This window comes from Paroedura picta, chromosome 1 (assembly GCF_049243985.1).
Source record: "Paroedura picta isolate Pp20150507F chromosome 1, Ppicta_v3.0, whole genome shotgun sequence".
NCBI classification, from domain to species: Eukaryota; Metazoa; Chordata; class Lepidosauria; order Squamata; family Gekkonidae; genus Paroedura; species Paroedura picta.
This window is the reverse complement of record NC_135369.1, coordinates 87,797,970-87,814,802: the sequence shown is the minus strand read 5'-3', so window position 1 is coordinate 87,814,802 and position 16,833 is coordinate 87,797,970. Positions and strand designations below refer to the sequence as shown.

The 16,833-nt window shown below is 42.4% G+C and overlaps 1 protein-coding gene across 7 annotated transcripts in view; it reads left to right on the top strand.

Moving 5' to 3' along the window:
• FAM120B (family with sequence similarity 120 member B) overlaps positions 1-16,833 on the top strand; it is a 34,801-nt gene that overhangs the window by 1,521 nt on the left and 16,447 nt on the right. For 5 of the 7 annotated variants that reach the window (XM_077346760.1, XM_077346768.1, XM_077346778.1 and 2 more), the window contains exons 2-5: positions 3,073-4,128; positions 5,365-5,545; positions 7,495-7,590; positions 14,716-14,888. In XM_077346760.1, coding sequence (XP_077202875.1) covers positions 3,109-4,128; positions 5,365-5,545; positions 7,495-7,590; positions 14,716-14,888 — 1,470 coding nt within the window. In that variant the 5' untranslated portion in view covers positions 3,073-3,108. Of the gene's footprint in view, positions 1-357; positions 1,582-1,609; positions 1,811-3,072; positions 4,129-5,364; positions 5,546-7,494; positions 7,591-14,715; positions 14,889-16,833 lie in introns of those variants that run through there. The other 2 variants (XM_077346740.1, XM_077346750.1) reach the window with 2 other exon arrangements.

Here is a 16,833-nt window from a genome sequence, read left to right as displayed (position 1 = left end):
GCCAAATGAGTAGACTCTAAGGAGATCTGCTTAGCATAACTCCTTATTTCATAATCTAAGCACAAACTTACTGAATGACTCTGAAGTTAGATATAATTAATCAAGCAGGGACTCCTAAGAAACTTGCAGGAGTGGCTACCCCATTCCCGCCAACTTTGTTTCCTCCCATCTCTTTCTGCTTCTCTCACACTCTTTTCCTCTCCTGCTATCCCTTTTCTTATTCACTCCTCCATGCCTGTCATTTCTTTTTCTGCTCCCACCCATAACTCTCTTTCTGCAGCCATCATTCTCTTAGCTGTCCACCTGCTTTCTGCCCCCCTCCCCCCCCCCAGCAGCATGGGGCTAATTTCTGCTTCCTGACGATGTCGGTAATGATCTGGGGCAGTTTTAGGCCTGGCATGATGCAAGCCCTCATTTGCCCCATGACAAGAGAATGTGGGTCCACATTCCCTTGCTGCAGGGCAGCCTGTATCACATCACGCCTGGGACCACCCTGGAGTGGCACTGATGTTGTCTGGAAGTGGAAATTAGCTCTGCGACTGGACAAACGCTGTGTCGGGCCGGATTCTTGGTGCAGAAAATGTCCAAGTGAGCATAATGAAATCAGTTTCCCTGGAGAAAATGGCTGGTTTGGAGGGTGGACTCTATGTCATCAGTGGACTTACACTGCTCTGTTATCCATTTGTTTTTGTTTTAACTAAAGCATACTGAATAGAACACCTCAACGGTATTTTGTAATCCAAAAGATGAGAAATCAGCAGAGCACAAGATACACGCAAACCTAATTAAAACACACAGCAAATGTATTCACTTAGTATTAGAAATGAGAGAAATTTATGTAAAGCAGGGAATTTTGGACAAGAAGTAATCTTTGATTGTTTCCCTAAAATTTAATTTTTAAAAGAAAAACTTGCAAAATGATGATTAACAAAGTCGCACTTAACAAAAGACAGTGAAAATTTGGTGGGACATACAGAGCTGACTGAAAACAGTTTGCACTGGTAACACCTTACTTGGAGTACTGTGTTCAGTTCTGGCCTGCACAGCTGAAGAAAGATGTAGAGAAACTGGAGCATGTCCACAGGAGGGCTAAGAAGATAGTGAGGGGTTTGGAGACCAAGTCATATGAGGAAAGGTTGAGGGAACTTGGTCTGTTTAGCCTGGAGAGAAGACAACTAAGAGGTAATATGATAACCATAGTCAAGTCCTTGAAGGGCTGTCATGAAGAAGATGGAGCAGAGTTGTTTTCTGTTGCCCCAGAGGATCAGACCAGAACCAATGAGTTGAAATTAATTCAAAAGAATTTTGGCTAAGTTCTAGAATAAGTTCCTGACAGTTAGAGTAGTTCTTCAGTGGAACAGGCTGCTGGTGAATGGCTAGAGTGCTGGTGGTCGGTCAGAGGCTTGCAGGGCGCCTTGAACGCAGTGCTGAGGCTGTTGCCCGGCCAACGTGTGGTGGTGGCAGTGCCCATCCAGCAGCAGCAGCTCCCAGCATCCAGGGCGCCCCATGGCGGCCGGGCCCAGCGAGGCGGAAGGGTGCGAGCCTTAGAAGTGCCCAGAAGCCATCTGGCAGCGAAACTGGGTGAGTGGCTCACGCGCCGAGTGGAGCCGGGACCTTTAGCTTTGCTGGGCGCATCCAGATTGGCCTGCTGGAATGGCACCTTGCAGAGGCGGCCGCTGTAGGGGCCAGCCCAAAACTGGGCACATCCATATTGGTCCGCTGGAGCGGCAGAAGTTCAGGCCAGACTGCAGGTTCCGGTCCCAGACAGCACCACCCAGATGGCCCTTTACTAAATATTAGAGGACTTGTGGTAAGGATGTAACTGTTAAAATTTTTTCTTAGCTGTTTTCATAGCTTGTAAAATCCAGATCTTTAGTCTTTTTGTTAGGTACTAAGGAGGAAAGAATATATAGCCATATATTTAGCCATATTGAGGGATGTGTCATTGCACGCAAGCATATTGGGTCAGTGATTTGTGGGCTAAATAATTCTGTCAAAGGCCTAGCAGTTAGACCAAATGCAGACCAAGCTGCCATTATAATGACCAGTGGGTACTTTTGTGTTTTAAAAAATCTGCCTTTAAAATGTTGATTGAGATTTTACTCTTTCCTCATATGGCACAACTGAAAAGGATGTCATGAGGGGAATAATCCATTTTCCCTCCAGTTTTCCCCTCCAAACCCCAGAGCTTTTTATCTCCACGCAGCAGACATTTTCTTGAAAGGGGTGATGTGTCACCACCACTGCTTTCAGTATGTGTCTCAGTTATGCATGAAATAAATATGTATATTTTCCTTGTTCTTTCTTGTGGTTTATTTACTTTATCCCCTGCTCTCGATCCCTATTGTGTAAATACAAATTGATGTTCCTCCCCTGGCTATCCCTCACTTCCCCCTTATTGGCTTTGTGATTAAACTGAGGTCCCAATCTCATATTGTTTTCAGGGCCATGGTTTGAGAGGCTAATGCTGTCTGCTTTTAGGATCACATAAACATTTAAGAAACTAAAATGTTAGGGAAAAATGGGTTTGTATGTTTGAATTATTTGTAAAATAGCTCACTGCATCACTTTCACAAAGTGTGCAGTGGCAAAATATACATCTTCCAGCGAAGTAACTAAAAAAAAAGCCTCAGTGTTTGAACAAATCACAGAATAGTAATCTGTAGGTGGGAAGGGAGGGGTAATATCACTTGTTGCAAGTTGCCTGCAGTAATTTGCCCATGGTTGCTTGCAAACCACTTTGCAATTGAGCTACTTGGGATGAGCATCATAGCTCCTAAAATACAATATATAGTGCTTGTCTTCTCAGATTATGAAGCATTCATGACATGAAACAGTAAAGCTGTCCACATAGAAAACATTCATACCTTAGCACATATTTTTAAAAATTCAAATGTGCTCGTACTGCACAAAACCTTTAAAAATTGGGAAATGGTTTCAAAAATTGGAAAGAGCATGCTTTTAATTCAGCAGAACCCTTCTGAAAACTCTCATGTTCTTTTGCCATCCTCTTCCTTTTAGAATGGTTCTCAAAGTGAGTTGTTTTGTTATTTTGGGTTTATTTGTTTTTAGATTCCTGAAGGAACTAAGCTTACCTAGAGATCAAGTATGGGTATTAAAGGCTTGCTGTGGTTTGTGACCAATGCCTGTCCAGGGGCATCTACAGTGGTAAATCTGAAAGAAATGGCAGAAAATCAGCGCAGCTGTTATCCTGGATTTCCTCCCGTTATTGTGGTAGATGCCATGTCTTGTCTTCGACAGTGGTACACACCAGAATCCTGGGTGTGTGGTGGCCAGTGGCAAGAATACCTTTCTAACCTGGATACGTTTATAGATACCTTTACTGCAGCAGGTATCAAGTTAGTGTTCTACTTTGATGGAGTGGTAGAACAGAAGAAACGAGATGAATGGGTTAAACGGAGACTGAGAAATAACAAAGAAATAGCCAAGATCTTTCAGTTCATCAAAACTAATAAGCAGCAGCCTGGCAGACAAATGTTCTATATTCCATCTGGTTTGGCTACTTTTACACGCTTTGCCCTGAAGTCCCGTGGTCAAGAGGTTATATGTTCATTGCGAGAAGCAGACTATGAAGTGGCCACTTATGGACTCCAAAACAATTGCATGGGGATTCTAGGAGAAGATACAGACTACCTGATTTATGACACGTCCCCATATTTTTCCATTAATAAACTCTGCTTGGATAGGCTGGAAACAGTTATGTTCTCAAGGCAGAATCTCTGCAGCAGGCTGGGCTTACATATAACAGACCTTCCCTTATTTGCCTGCCTCCTTGGAACAGATATCGTACCAGAAAGTGCTGTGGAAGGTTTCCGGAATCAGTGGGTAGCTTCGTTCTGTGCTAAAAGTCATAGGTCTGATAAAAGGACGAACACAATTCTAGCTGTAGCAAATTATATTTCCAAAATTTCACGATCATACGATAGCTTGATGGTTTTGGAAGAAATGTTACCTTTGGGGTCAGACAAGTCTATACTTGCGAAAGGAATAGAGTCCTATCTTCTGCTTGAGCAGCAATCTCCGTGGCTTCCCTGTGACGGTTCACATTCTCCAGCAGCATCAGTCAAGCAAGAAATGCCTCTGTCTCTAGATCAGGAGATCTTTCAGGTAACTAATCTCTTGAATTTCCTCTTCCTATCATGTTCCATAGTCTCTTTGTAGCATTGATCTTTTTGTCCTTTTCCTTCTCTTAATTGCTAAATAAATTCTGAAATCCTGGGAAAATGCACCTGTTGTAGCAAGCAGCAGAACTGCAGACTCCAGAGTGAAACGTTCTTTTTAGTAGTAGTAAGTACTGATAATTCAGAGTTTGCTTAATATATTCTTGGAAACATTTACGTAAACCTGCAGAGTTTTAGTACCTCTTGAAAGACTTGGAAGCAGTAATAAAAAGAATACAATGCTCAGTTCAGAGGAATTTGTTTCCTGATGGGAATGTTCAGAATTGCAGGCTTTGGCCTAAGGATTTCTGTGTGATTTGAGCAGTTAAATTTTAAATGTCTTCAGCCCAAGATTGATAGCATAGCATTGTGTAACGTTGCCACCATCTTTCTATACTGTTTATGTTGATAACTTGGGAGCTCTGTTTGTAGAAAATAGAAAGTATACTATGGACAGAGACTGTCACTGACAAGGTTCTGTGGGTGCTGCCCCCAGTTTCAAAAACATGCGTTTATTAAGAAAGAGGCTCTGGCAGCGTGTTAGTCTGAAGCAACAAAACAATGTTTGAGTCCAGTGGCACCTTTAAGGCCAACACAGTTTAATTCTGGGGATAAGTGCTTGTGTGTATGCACCCTTCTTCAGTGTCAGCTCTGCTGTGCTGCTGCTGGCAGCTTGCCATGATTGGCTGCAGGAATGGCTGCAATTAACAGTTGCTTGGCACCCTGAGTCTCATAATCACAGACCCCAGCTAAGGAGCCCTGGCATACATTCCATGGGCAGCATGACCCAGATCTTGGCAATCAGTGTCAATTGAATTGTGAAACATCAGAGCCATATTATTTGCCATCTCCATAGAACCTTGTGTGGCCTATTGTAAGTGGAAAATAGGTCCATTTGAGTTCAGTGCGCTTATTTCCAAGTAAGTGCACATGGGATTCTGGTCATCATTGCACTAACTGTATGGAAAGACATATACCTGATGACACTTCCAGCTGAGACTGACCCATTGAGCCTTGGCCATGAATTGTTCATGATATGATTGTTGTTCCCTCTATTGCTTCAAGGCGTACCTTTGCATGTGAGCCCATTTGTCCTTCCCCTTTTGTGTTAATTGTCAGTGGTCTCCTGAAGCCCTTGGGAAAGGCTGGGCTGTAAATAATAGCTTGGTCTCCTTGTGAACAGATAGCCAAAGAACAGCATGTGCGAGCTGAAAGCTATATGGTGTATAATGTCCTGAGTAGTGGAGAAGTTGAGTGCAGCAACACACTGGAAGATGAATATGATACTGAGCTCCCTGGACAGGCGCATGTCTACTGCCTTGCTCGTCAGCATATCTATTCTGTCCTATTGGAGTCTGGAAGGGGTAAGGATTATCCTGGAACTTGAGGCCAAATTAGGCAGTGTGTGGGAAATCTGACCTCAGATCTTTAGTCCGTTTAAGCTTCCAGAGTCATTGTCCATCCTATCCCACACACATATTTTGATCAGGATCATGAGGCTGGGTGAGGAGTGACCTTTTTCCCTATGTAAATCAGCCCCATGACTGTACTGTTTGCCTCACCAGGGAAAAATATCTCTGCTGTGGGTGAAACAGCTCTGTCTAGGGACTAGTTTACATTAAACAGATATACTTAAACTCTCCCTCATTCCCATAGTCCAAACTGGGGTCTCCCTCAATCTTATATTTATAGAAGTTATAATGTCTTGACTCGTTTGATTGTGTTACAAGCATAATTATCCTAAGTTACATTTTTGCTTAGGAGGGAACTGATAGAAAGTGAAGTACGCTTGGATAGAATCATAGAATCATGGAGTAGAAAGGGGCCATACAAGCCATCTAGTCCAACCCCCTGCTCAATGCAGGTGATTCCACTGCAGAATTACTCTGTGAATTCCCCCCCCCTGATATCTAGCCAATATAATTCTACACACAGTACTGTGGGTCCTTTCCTTGGCTGTCAACCGGATCCTTTCCCTGTCCTCCTCTAAGTGACAACCTTTCAAATGCTTAAGGAGAGCAATCATGTCTGCTCTCAACCTCTTCTTCTCCAGGCTTAACATTCCCAATTACCTCAGCCTTTCCTCTTAGGGCTTGGTCACCAGTCCCTGGGTCATTCTTGTTGCTCTCCTTTGAACCCTCTCAATTTTGTCCATGTCCTTTTTGAAATGCAAAGAGCACTGCTTGAACCACACATACACTTTTCAAAAGACAATTGTGAATTGCAAAATATCTGAATTGAAATTTGCAGCTGTATGAAATTTAAGCCTTGATGCTGTGGGCAATCTTCAAGTAATTAGTAAGGAACAGTTTATTAGAAAGTATTAAATTTAGAATGATGTGCACATACATAACAGTGCATTTTTGAGCTTTTTAAGGAGATGACTGTTTTAAAGTGCCATAATAAAGCACTCAGGGGTCAGGAGCCAATCGTTGCCCCCCCCATTCCGGACAGCGGCCACACCCCCACCCCTTAGCATTTTATTTATACTGCTCTGCGGAGCGGTTACAGATGGGTTTCAGTAAAAAGCACCATCCAGATGTTATCTTAGTTGGATATGTTTCTATTTTAAGGGCAAAAATTTTATATATGAGTGTAAGGAAAAACTGTTGGTTAAAACTATGTAGTTAGATCTTATGGATATTCCGCTGCTGATACTTAATCCATTGCCCACTTCCCCCAGCTGTCCCCATTGCCCATTAAGAAGGAATTACCAGGGGTTGTGAGAACCTTGCAGATAAAAAGCTACATGGGTTCAGGAGACTGCAGTGAGGAGAAGATGGGTTGCCGACCCTGAAATAAGAAACTTTTAGAAATTTGGAGGTGGAGTCTGAGGAAAGTAGGGCTTGCGGAAGGGGAGGGCTTCAGGGAACTGATATGTGTTGTCTGGAGATTAGTTGTAATTCTGGTAGATCTCCAGGCCCCAGCTGGATATATAAACTTCTGAGTCCATTGTAAACAGATGCATTGTCCCCAAATTTCCCTTCATTATACACATCTACAACAGTTAAAAGTGTTGGACTAGTATGCGGGAGGCCTGGTTTAGAACCCTCACTCGTGCCTTGGAAGCTTGCTGGGTGAACTTAGGCCAGGCATATTCTTTCAGCTTAACCTACCTCACAGGGTTGTTGGGAGGATAAAATGGAGGACGGGAAGATGATATTGGGTCCCAATGGGGGGAAAGGTGGGGTACAAATGAATTAATTAAATAAATAATAGATAAATGTGTTATCCTTGTACATTTTGTGTCACGACTATCTTGTAAAATATAATTTTTTCTTTTATTTCATGGAACCGTGCCTCTGTCTTTTAGATCTCCATGGAGCTTATCCCTCAGTTAAGGAGTGGTTTGTGTGTGCTGGGAATTCCCTGCAGCAGCCAGACCTGGTACAGCCCAGACAACTCCCAGGTAAAATCATCTTGTACAGCAATTTGAAGTCGTGTATCTGACAATACTTGTCAATAAGATGCCATTTTAATGTTGATATTATATAAGATGTTTTTATTTTGGAGACCTAGATAACTTTGAGGGATTAACATATTAAAGTATTTAATTTTTATTTGTTTTAGAAGTATAGCTTGTCAGTATGGGTCAAAAATACTTCTTGGTGTTTACAGTACATAAATCAGCAAACTCTAACATTTCACATATTTTTTAAAAAGGAAAATCACATTTCTAAAATGTCAAATCATAGCTGACTTATGGCAATCCTGTAAGGGTTTCAGGAGAAAAGACCTTCAGAGATGGTTGGCCATTGTTTGCCTTTGCAGAGAGACTCTGATGTTCTTTGGTAATCTCCCATCCAAATACTAACCAGGGCTAACTCTGGTTAGTTTCTAAAATCTGACCCAATCAGGCTAGCCTGGGCCATCTAGGGCAGGGTACAAGTGAGCAAAATTCAGGGCAGCCCAAATAATTTCCCACTAAAACTTCAAGAAAGATCTGGAGAAAATCTGTGTGTTTATATTAGGGTTGGTAGGTCCCCCTTGATGACTGGCAGGGAATAAGGGCGGGGGGACTTGCTAGAAGTGGAAGGGAGACCCAGACAATGTTGCCAGTGACATTTTTGCCCAAATAGAGTTTTTGACCAAAAAGCAGTGATGTAACCTGGTAAGCCTGGCAGCCAGGTTGCTCTGCTTCTACTGGGAGGCTGAAAACCCATCATTTGTGGATAGTACAGATCAGACAACTGCACAACAGAGCAAGCTGGGGCTAAGGTACAAAGGCCACCACATTAAGAACTGGGCCTGTAACTGGCTCCATCTTATCCCTCACCTATTTGCTTCCCTGCCCCTTGCTAAGCAGGAAGCAGTTTATATAAGGAAAGGCGGTAGGATTTTGCCAGCTTTGTTACCACAAACTGTTTTTGGAGGATTGGAGGTTTCAACCACTGATGAAGCCAATGAAAACGGATTTGATCTAGAAGCCGTTATGGTTCCTTCTGGTATATAAAAGTTGTAAAAGAAATTGTATTTACTCTTCGTATACATCATTACATCATTACAAACAGATTGCCTTAGAAAGGTTCCCTTTCTCTTCTGTTGGTTGTTCATTGTGAACCTTCTTCTTCTTTTTTTGTATTGGAAGCAGTTTAGCTGCAAATAGCCAGGCAGGAAAGGTGGGCAAGGGAGGGAAGAGGACAAGCTTCAATAGGTGGCCAAAGACAGCCAAGGACAACAATAGCAGGTCAAGGACAAGAGGTAAGTGGGAAGATGGAGAAGCAGAGGGCTTATGGAGAAACAATGCAGGCTGAAATGCAACCAATGAGATCCAGTGTGGGGGAGGGAAATGAAGACAGCATGAGTGTGGGGGGGGGGGAACCAAAGAAAGAACTAGGGAAGAAGTAAGGAGCAGCAAAAGAACATGTTCTACCCTTGTTTAAAATAAATTGCCATGTGCTCTGGAATAAAATTTGCAGGCTTCATGAAGTTCAAAACTGAGGTGCTATTGGACTCCTATTTCATTGTGCTGCTTCAGACCAACATGGCTATCCACTCAATTCAAAACTGAGTGGGACTCCAAAAGTTTTAATTTTAAAAAAACCCACAACAGGAAATAAGTGTTTTATATTAGTATCTATTCCTCCATACCTTTCCTCTTTTGCTCTTAAAGGGAATGAAGCTATGCACACAATCTTGCTCTGAAATGAATGATGAACCATTAATTTTAATAGCACCATAACTTTACTCGTTGCCTTCCCACCTCTTTGATTGGTCTATGAAATTGTCTCCCCAAACACATGGTATATACTGCAGTATGTGTTGATCTGGATCTGTGAATGGAACCTTGATTTAAATGAGATGCTGGTATGGCAAAGAAATGACCATATGAATTTGTGTGGGCTCAGTGTCTCGTTCAAAATGCACTGCAACTCATGCAAAGCAGCTATGCTAAGCAGACGTAGCTTTACACAGGTCACAACACAATTTAAACAAAATACTGAACATGTCCAAAAATCACAGAGGCAAGATCTTTTTGTCTATTAGCATCTCATTTTAATTGGACCTGATAGTAGAATTTTAGTGCCTAGAAGATGTAGGCAATAGTCTTGTCCCATTTTCCTGCCATGTAAAGGACAGATGAAATACATTCAAACAGATCATTTGTATTTGGTGGTGAATTGTAAGTCACAGTGGCTACAACTGTGTTAACTCCAAGCATGTGCACAAGAGAGAATATTGAGAACCACCACCTTGGTTTTCCCACATTCTAACACAAGCCTTCATCACAACCTGTCCATTCTAACGTATCTCAGCAATGTACCTTGTATCATTCGGTGTTGCATGTAGGACCATCAGCCCATTTCTGTTGCGGTACCTGGCTTCCCACCTAGCACTTCACCTGAAGCAGAGCTTGAAGTAGGAGAGATTTTCTTCTCTCCATTAATGATTTGGCTGTCTGCTGTCTGATTATAAGCATACCAACACTACTGCAGAAAAATGAAAGCTGTATCTGTGCTTTGTTAGACTACCATATTTCACTTCTCCTTTATTCATTTGCTTACTGCATCTTTTTCTCTTTCACTTTTATTTCCTCGATTATTATTTAAGGTTAAACATCAGGGGAATTTGGAATGGACATGAATATTGGCATGAGAATGTGCAAACCTTCAATTATATATAAATTTTAAAAACTGCATTGCTATTTGGCAGGTATTTTTGTTTTTATGCAAATCCTAGAAGCTGGAAAACCAGTTACATGGTAAATTAACACAATGGATGAGAATACGAAGTTGTATTAGGAGTGCTTTCTGTATATGAGATATATAACTTATATTCCTAGGCTGTTAATGGCACATCCTGGCAGTTTCCCTCCTGCATGTGCACTTATGCATATACAGCATTGTATATGAACATTGCCTTATATGGTATCGCCTGGCATTATTTCATGAGTAAAGTATGGCATGTTCACTGTATATATGAGAAGGAAAGTTATGGTGTTTTTTGTCGATAAATGATTCTATTTCCAACTACAGGACAATGGTCTGAATCCCTATGGAAATTGAAGTGCATAAATTCCTTTGCATGTAAAAACCCCATACTATTTCTTAGTAGGAATTTAATTAACACAATGAAGTTAGCAAACTCAGGATTTTGAAATCCTAGAATCATAGAGTTGGAAGAGCCATAGAGACCATCAAGACCAGCACCCTGCTCAGTACAGGATCAGCCTAAAGCATCCCTGACAAATATTCTTCCAGCTGCTGCTTGAAGACTGCCAGTGAGGGGGAGCTCACCACCTCTTTAGGCAGCTGATTCCACTGCTGAACTACTCTGACTGTAAACATTTTCCCCTAAGATCCAGCTAGGATCTTTCCACCTATTATTTAAATTCATTATTGCAAGCCCTATTCCTCTGCTGGCAATAGGATCTGCCTTCCTCTGATAGCCTTTCAAATACTTAAAGAGAGCAGTCATGTTCCCCTTCAACTCCTCTTCTCCAGACTAAATAATCCCAAGTCCTTTAGCCTTGCTTTATAGGGTTTGGTATCCAGGCCACAATCATCGTTGTCACTCTCTTCTGCACCTGCGCTGTGCTGTCCACATCCTTTCTGAAGTGATGCCTCCAAAACTGCAGACTGTATTCCAAGTGCAGCCTGACCAATTTGGGTCTATGACATCTTGAAATTTGGGTGCTATGCTTCTTCTGATACATCTGTAGAAGCACATTAGTCTCTTTTTTTTTAGGCTGAATCACACTGGCTGCTCATATTTGACTTGCAGTGTAGTCGTACTCCAAGGTCTTGTTCATGTACACTGCGGCCCAGAGGTCTATCCCCATCCAATATACATTCTTCTTTTTTTTGTTGCCCAGATGTAGAACTCAGCACTTATTGTTGTTGAATCACAACTTGTTCTCATCCACCCACTTTTCTTCTGGGGTGTTCACTACTCCTCCCAGTTTGGTGTCATCTGCAGACTTAATGAATCGTCCCTCTACCCTTTTATCCAGATGGTTTATAGAAATATTGAAAAATACCTGGCCCAGAACCAAGCCCTGTAACAACCAACTGGATACCTCCCTCCATTCACATGAAATGCCACTGGCAACAACTCTTTAGGTGTGATTCTCCAAACAGTTTCCCATCCACCTCACCATTCTAAAGTTCCATCTGCAGCCCTTCAGTTTACCAGGCATTATATGCCAAAAGCTTTACTGGAATCCAGGCAAGCAACATCAATGGCACCCCCACAAGCCAACATGCTTGTCACTCAATCAAAGAAGGAAACAAGGAGGGTCTGGCAGCTGGAAGGCCCTCTTGGGGACACATTTGTGCTGAGCTCCCAAGATCACAAGTTGTCCTTCAAATGCTCACAGACTGAATCTTGGGACAGAGGTCATACTGACTGGTCTGTAGTTTCTTGGGTCATCCTTCTTTGTATTGCTCTTGATTTAGGGAATATATTACCTCTGTATAAATGATCTGTGTTCAAAAAATCTGTGACGTATTAATCAGACAGCTGTCTAAACTCTGGACTTGGTAACTAGTTAAAAGCCCTTAATGTGATTGCCAGCTATAATGTTTATCAATGATTTAAAGTTAGTTGTTCTCATCTGAGTTTTTATTGTGATTGTCTCAGTTTGTCTTCAGTGTTTTCTCTCCTGCCTTATTTATTTGCTCTGGCTTTTCAGAGACCTTGAAAGGAGAACCAGTAAATTGGTGCTTAGATCTCTTCCTTGAGGGGAGAGTTTTGCAATTCACAACACAATAGGACTTGCGCTAGTATAGGGAGTTCAATTCCTCTGAAAGCATTATCTGAAAGAATTACACTATTCTAAGCCACTGTTTCAGTAGAATTAGATGCGTGTAAATCTTTTTAGGTTTCCACTGTGACTAATATTTATATAATTAGATATCATAATAATTTGGTAAACTATTAAATGCATGAATCAACCAGTACTTTGACAAGAGGGGAAGTTCTTCTCATAATTCCTACTTCTGTAAGAGCAGTATAGAACTGAAAATACATGAAGTGCATTATTTAAACTGTTTCTGTGCTGCCTGTCCAGAGAACCTCCTGGAGGATGAATATTTATTTCCTCATGTGTTTGTCCTTGGGCAAAAGATCCTTTCCTTAATGAGTCTTGTTTGCTAAACAAACTCTTCTTTCACCCTCTGTTTGACACCTCAACACTCTCATCCTTTATGGTAGCCAAGTGGCTCACACAAAGGAATGCAGCTCCTGCTTATCATAAAAGAGATGTGCTACCAAATGCAGTTGACTCCTTAAAACTGGTATGTTTTAAGGACCATATCAAATTAGTTTTACAGCAGGAGTTTTATCGTAGTACCACTTGCTAGGTATTTGCAGTTCATACTCTGTATTATTCATCTTGGCAGCTGAATCAAGAGAATGCAGCAAAGAAATCTCACCCTTTCCAAACTGGCAACAAGATACATGAGATGAGGGGATAAAAGGGCATATGGAAATAATGCTTGCAACCCTATAAGTTCTAGGATGCATCATGGCTTTACATACTTTAAACCCTTGATACTTAGAAAATAACCCTTGATTCAGGACTGCACATTTGAAGTCGAAAGGAAGAGCCATTATTTCTGTAGTGCAGACCCTGGTACAATACCAGCCCCAGGCTTCGGGCAGCACTTGGGCAATTTGGCCTCAGTGGGTCCTCCTCTGAATTGATCCTTCTCTTTTCTCACACATTAGTCTTCTCCTTGGCCCAGGTGAAAGGTGGTGGCTGTTTCTTTTATTTGCTCCTTTCATGTCTCAATCATTCAAGGAGAGCACACAAGCAGACAGACAGCAATTGCAAAAAAGGAAGACAGGAAGGCAAGGGCTTGAAGTGGGATCCTCAAGGAATCTGCCAGGAAGGCAATGAAGAACACATAAGTACATCAACCAGCAGTTTCTAACTGCTGCAAAAATACTTGATAGGCACTTTGAATACCTTACCTGCTGGGACTTTTGTTTCAGAGAAAGACACTGGTGTTCAAGCACATCCCTTTGTACACAGAGCGGTGCTTCTTCTTTTGAGATGGGCAAGGACCCATGACTGCTCTGTGTACATATCATTCTCCATCCATGACCACTGATTTGGGAAAAGACTTGAACAAGCAGGACACATGGAGAAGCACAAGCCCTTTCTATTCAGCTGTACTTTAAGAGCACATATTAAGACTTGTGAGACAGTCCCTCAGCCTGCATAATAAGAGATCAGGGGCAAAGAGATCATTAGGAGCTGGCTTGATCTCCCTTTCCCAGCCCAGTCATTTCTATGGTTAGCAACAGCGGGGCCAGCCCAACGGGTTTTGGTGCCCTAGGCAGCCCATGACTTTGCCCTTCCATGAACCTGGCATGTATGAAAGTGGGGAGGCAAGGAGCTACAACTGTCAGCTGGGATGAGTGAAGCCATCTGCTTTCACTTTCTCCTGCCCTCTTGCGGGCTGAACAAGCAGGCCCTTGTACTGCTGCCAGTCATGTAGTGTGCCATTGTAGTGGTGTTCCCACCAGTATTGCTGCCTGGGGCTGCCCCTTGCCATGACTGGTTCAGCTCTGGTGAGAACCTGTCCTGAGCCTTTTTTGGCACCCCTGTGCCCTAACCTTTATGTGTGGACTAGTTCTGAGAAAGAGGAGAGCAACATGGGGAAGCTTGATCAAGAGTCGGCTAATTGGGCTGTTGTGCAAGATTTGGATCATGACCCAAAATGTGCATGGGAAGGAAGTGAAAGAGTCCAGCTGCAATTATTCTATATCTTTATTAACCTTCACTTTTAGATAACAAATTTGTCATATGCAAATGCATTCTAACTTGGACATATCTTTCAGCCCTATGCCTCACCATAAGATGCTTGTTTTCTGCCAACCCCCCCCCCCAAAAAAAAAAAAATTATAAAGGGCCATGGTAGTTGCTTATGATCAGTGGCAGCATCTTTTTATTTTTAAAATCTGATACCAATATTCTCATACATAATTGCAGTATAGGTTTTGTCAAGTGAGAGGCTCGGCTCGGTAGGTAAAACCTGCCATATCTTGCTTCTACATTGACTGAGGTGGTGTGTTTCTTTTCTAGGTGGCAGTCCTAGCCTGAGAACACTTTGGCTTAGCAGAGGACCACAGGCTGAAAAGCAACGCTGCTGCACGTTTCTGGCGTGTTTTCAGCTTCAAGGCGTAGCAGAGGACCTCCAGGCTCTGAAAGCTCCTGCCACTGCTGTCTGTTCCCTGTTGATATACCTTGCTTTGCAGGTAAAGGATGAGACGATTTTGTATTCAGCTTTCATTGCTCATATCTGCAGTCAATTAGTATTAGCTATAAATATCTCTCTCTTCATACCTTAAACCAACCCTAACTACTTTCCTTGCTCTTCTTCATGATCACATTTTCATCGATTTTAGGTTTTACATTAAGGAAGTTCCACCCTGGTGAAATTCTCCTGAATTTCAAACCTGTCTTGCCATGCAGAATGATAGCAGTTGGCTATTTTTAAAATTCCTATTAGTTGCTTGGGATTATTTGTACAGTATTCTGACTTCTGACCACAGGAAATCATAAATCATGATCTAGTGATAAAAGTAGCAGTACTTATAATAATCTTTAACATCTGTATAGCATGTTCAGTGCTCAAAGCACTTTGCACACTTTATTTTATTGCAGTCCTTAACACCAGCCCTGTAAGTAGGCCACTGCCCCCCTTTATCATCCCCTCCATCTAGAAGAAGAAGAGTTGGTTCTTATATGCCGCTTTTCCCTACCCGAAGGAGGCTCAAAGCGGCTTATAGTCGCCTTCCCATTCCTCTCAGCACAACAGACACCCTGTGGGGTGGGTGAGGCTGAGAGAGCCCTGATATCACTGCTCGGACAGAACAGCTTTATCAGTGCTGTGGCGAGCCCAAGGTCACCCAGCTGGTTGCATGTGGGGGAGCGCAGAATTGAACCCGACATGCCAGATTAGAAGTCTGTACTCCTAACCACTACATCAAACTGGCTCTCTAATGACCCTGTTGAGGGGGCTTGGAGCAGTTTCAGAAGGAAGAGGGTTCCTCCATCTTCCTGACTTTCTCCTTTTCCATCTGTACAGATGCCAAACTCCTTCTCATTGACCCAGTTCTTTGGGCCTTTTAAAAGCAGTGTGCCAAGCTGTGTGTGCCCTCGGGCCTCTCCATGGGTGAGAGATCAGGAACTGTACCTGCAATCTTAGCCAACTCTGACAGCCCTTGATTCCCTTGTAACATCTCTCAGATGCCACCAGCCAGCTGTTGAGGTATCATTGTCCCTTATAATTAGGACTGACTGCTCAGCAGCTATCAAATGCACAGTATTTTCTCCCCCATCCTACAGCAGCTTCTAGGTAAGTCCTGAAATTTCTGCATTCCCAGAGACTCAAGATTGTTGATCAGAACTGGAATGTGAGGAGTTTGCCTCAGGCCCGCTAATGAATTTGTGGCACCAGTAAGAGTTGAACTTGGGGATCTTTTGAATCACCATTCATTCTCTTAATTAGCACACTACCCCAGCTTCTATATAACTAGAGTGGGTGAGTGTGATCCAGTGCACACAAGAGTTTCTGCATAAATAGAGAAGAAGGGACTGGACCCAGCTTTAGAATAATATGCCCAGAGAAATGTTGACAACCATTATTACATTCATGGGACAGTCTTGGGGTTGTACAGATCCCTCTTGGGCATCTATTTGCTGATTCCACACATATTGGATAATGTTCTTTCAATGTGCTTTTGCAGCTGGAAAATCTACTTCTAAAGCACATTAGCCAATGTGTGTGGAATTAGCTTTCTTCCCCTTGCTGAGCTTCTTCCAGGAAACTAAAATCAGACGGTGAGGCCCCAGAATTACTGTCAGATTTTGAACCATTTAGGAATATCAGGAATAATTCTGTTCAGAGGATGTGCTTGTGATATTAAATGTCACAAGTGAAGCTATGCTAACCTATCGCTGCAAAAACAAAGATTTGTCTTCTGGCACTTTAAAGATAAGTAAATGCTTATTCCAGTGACAACTTCTTCAGAGGCACAGCTGGTTCGGAACTCATCTTGGTAAGTAAAGGTCTGAATGTGCGTTCCTGGTGATTACTTGAGGGTGAGGGAAATGTTCTCTGCTCCTACTCAGGGACACTCTCATCTCCTTCACATCTTCCAAGGTTGAGCCCTACACAAATTAGTGCACTGAAGGTCT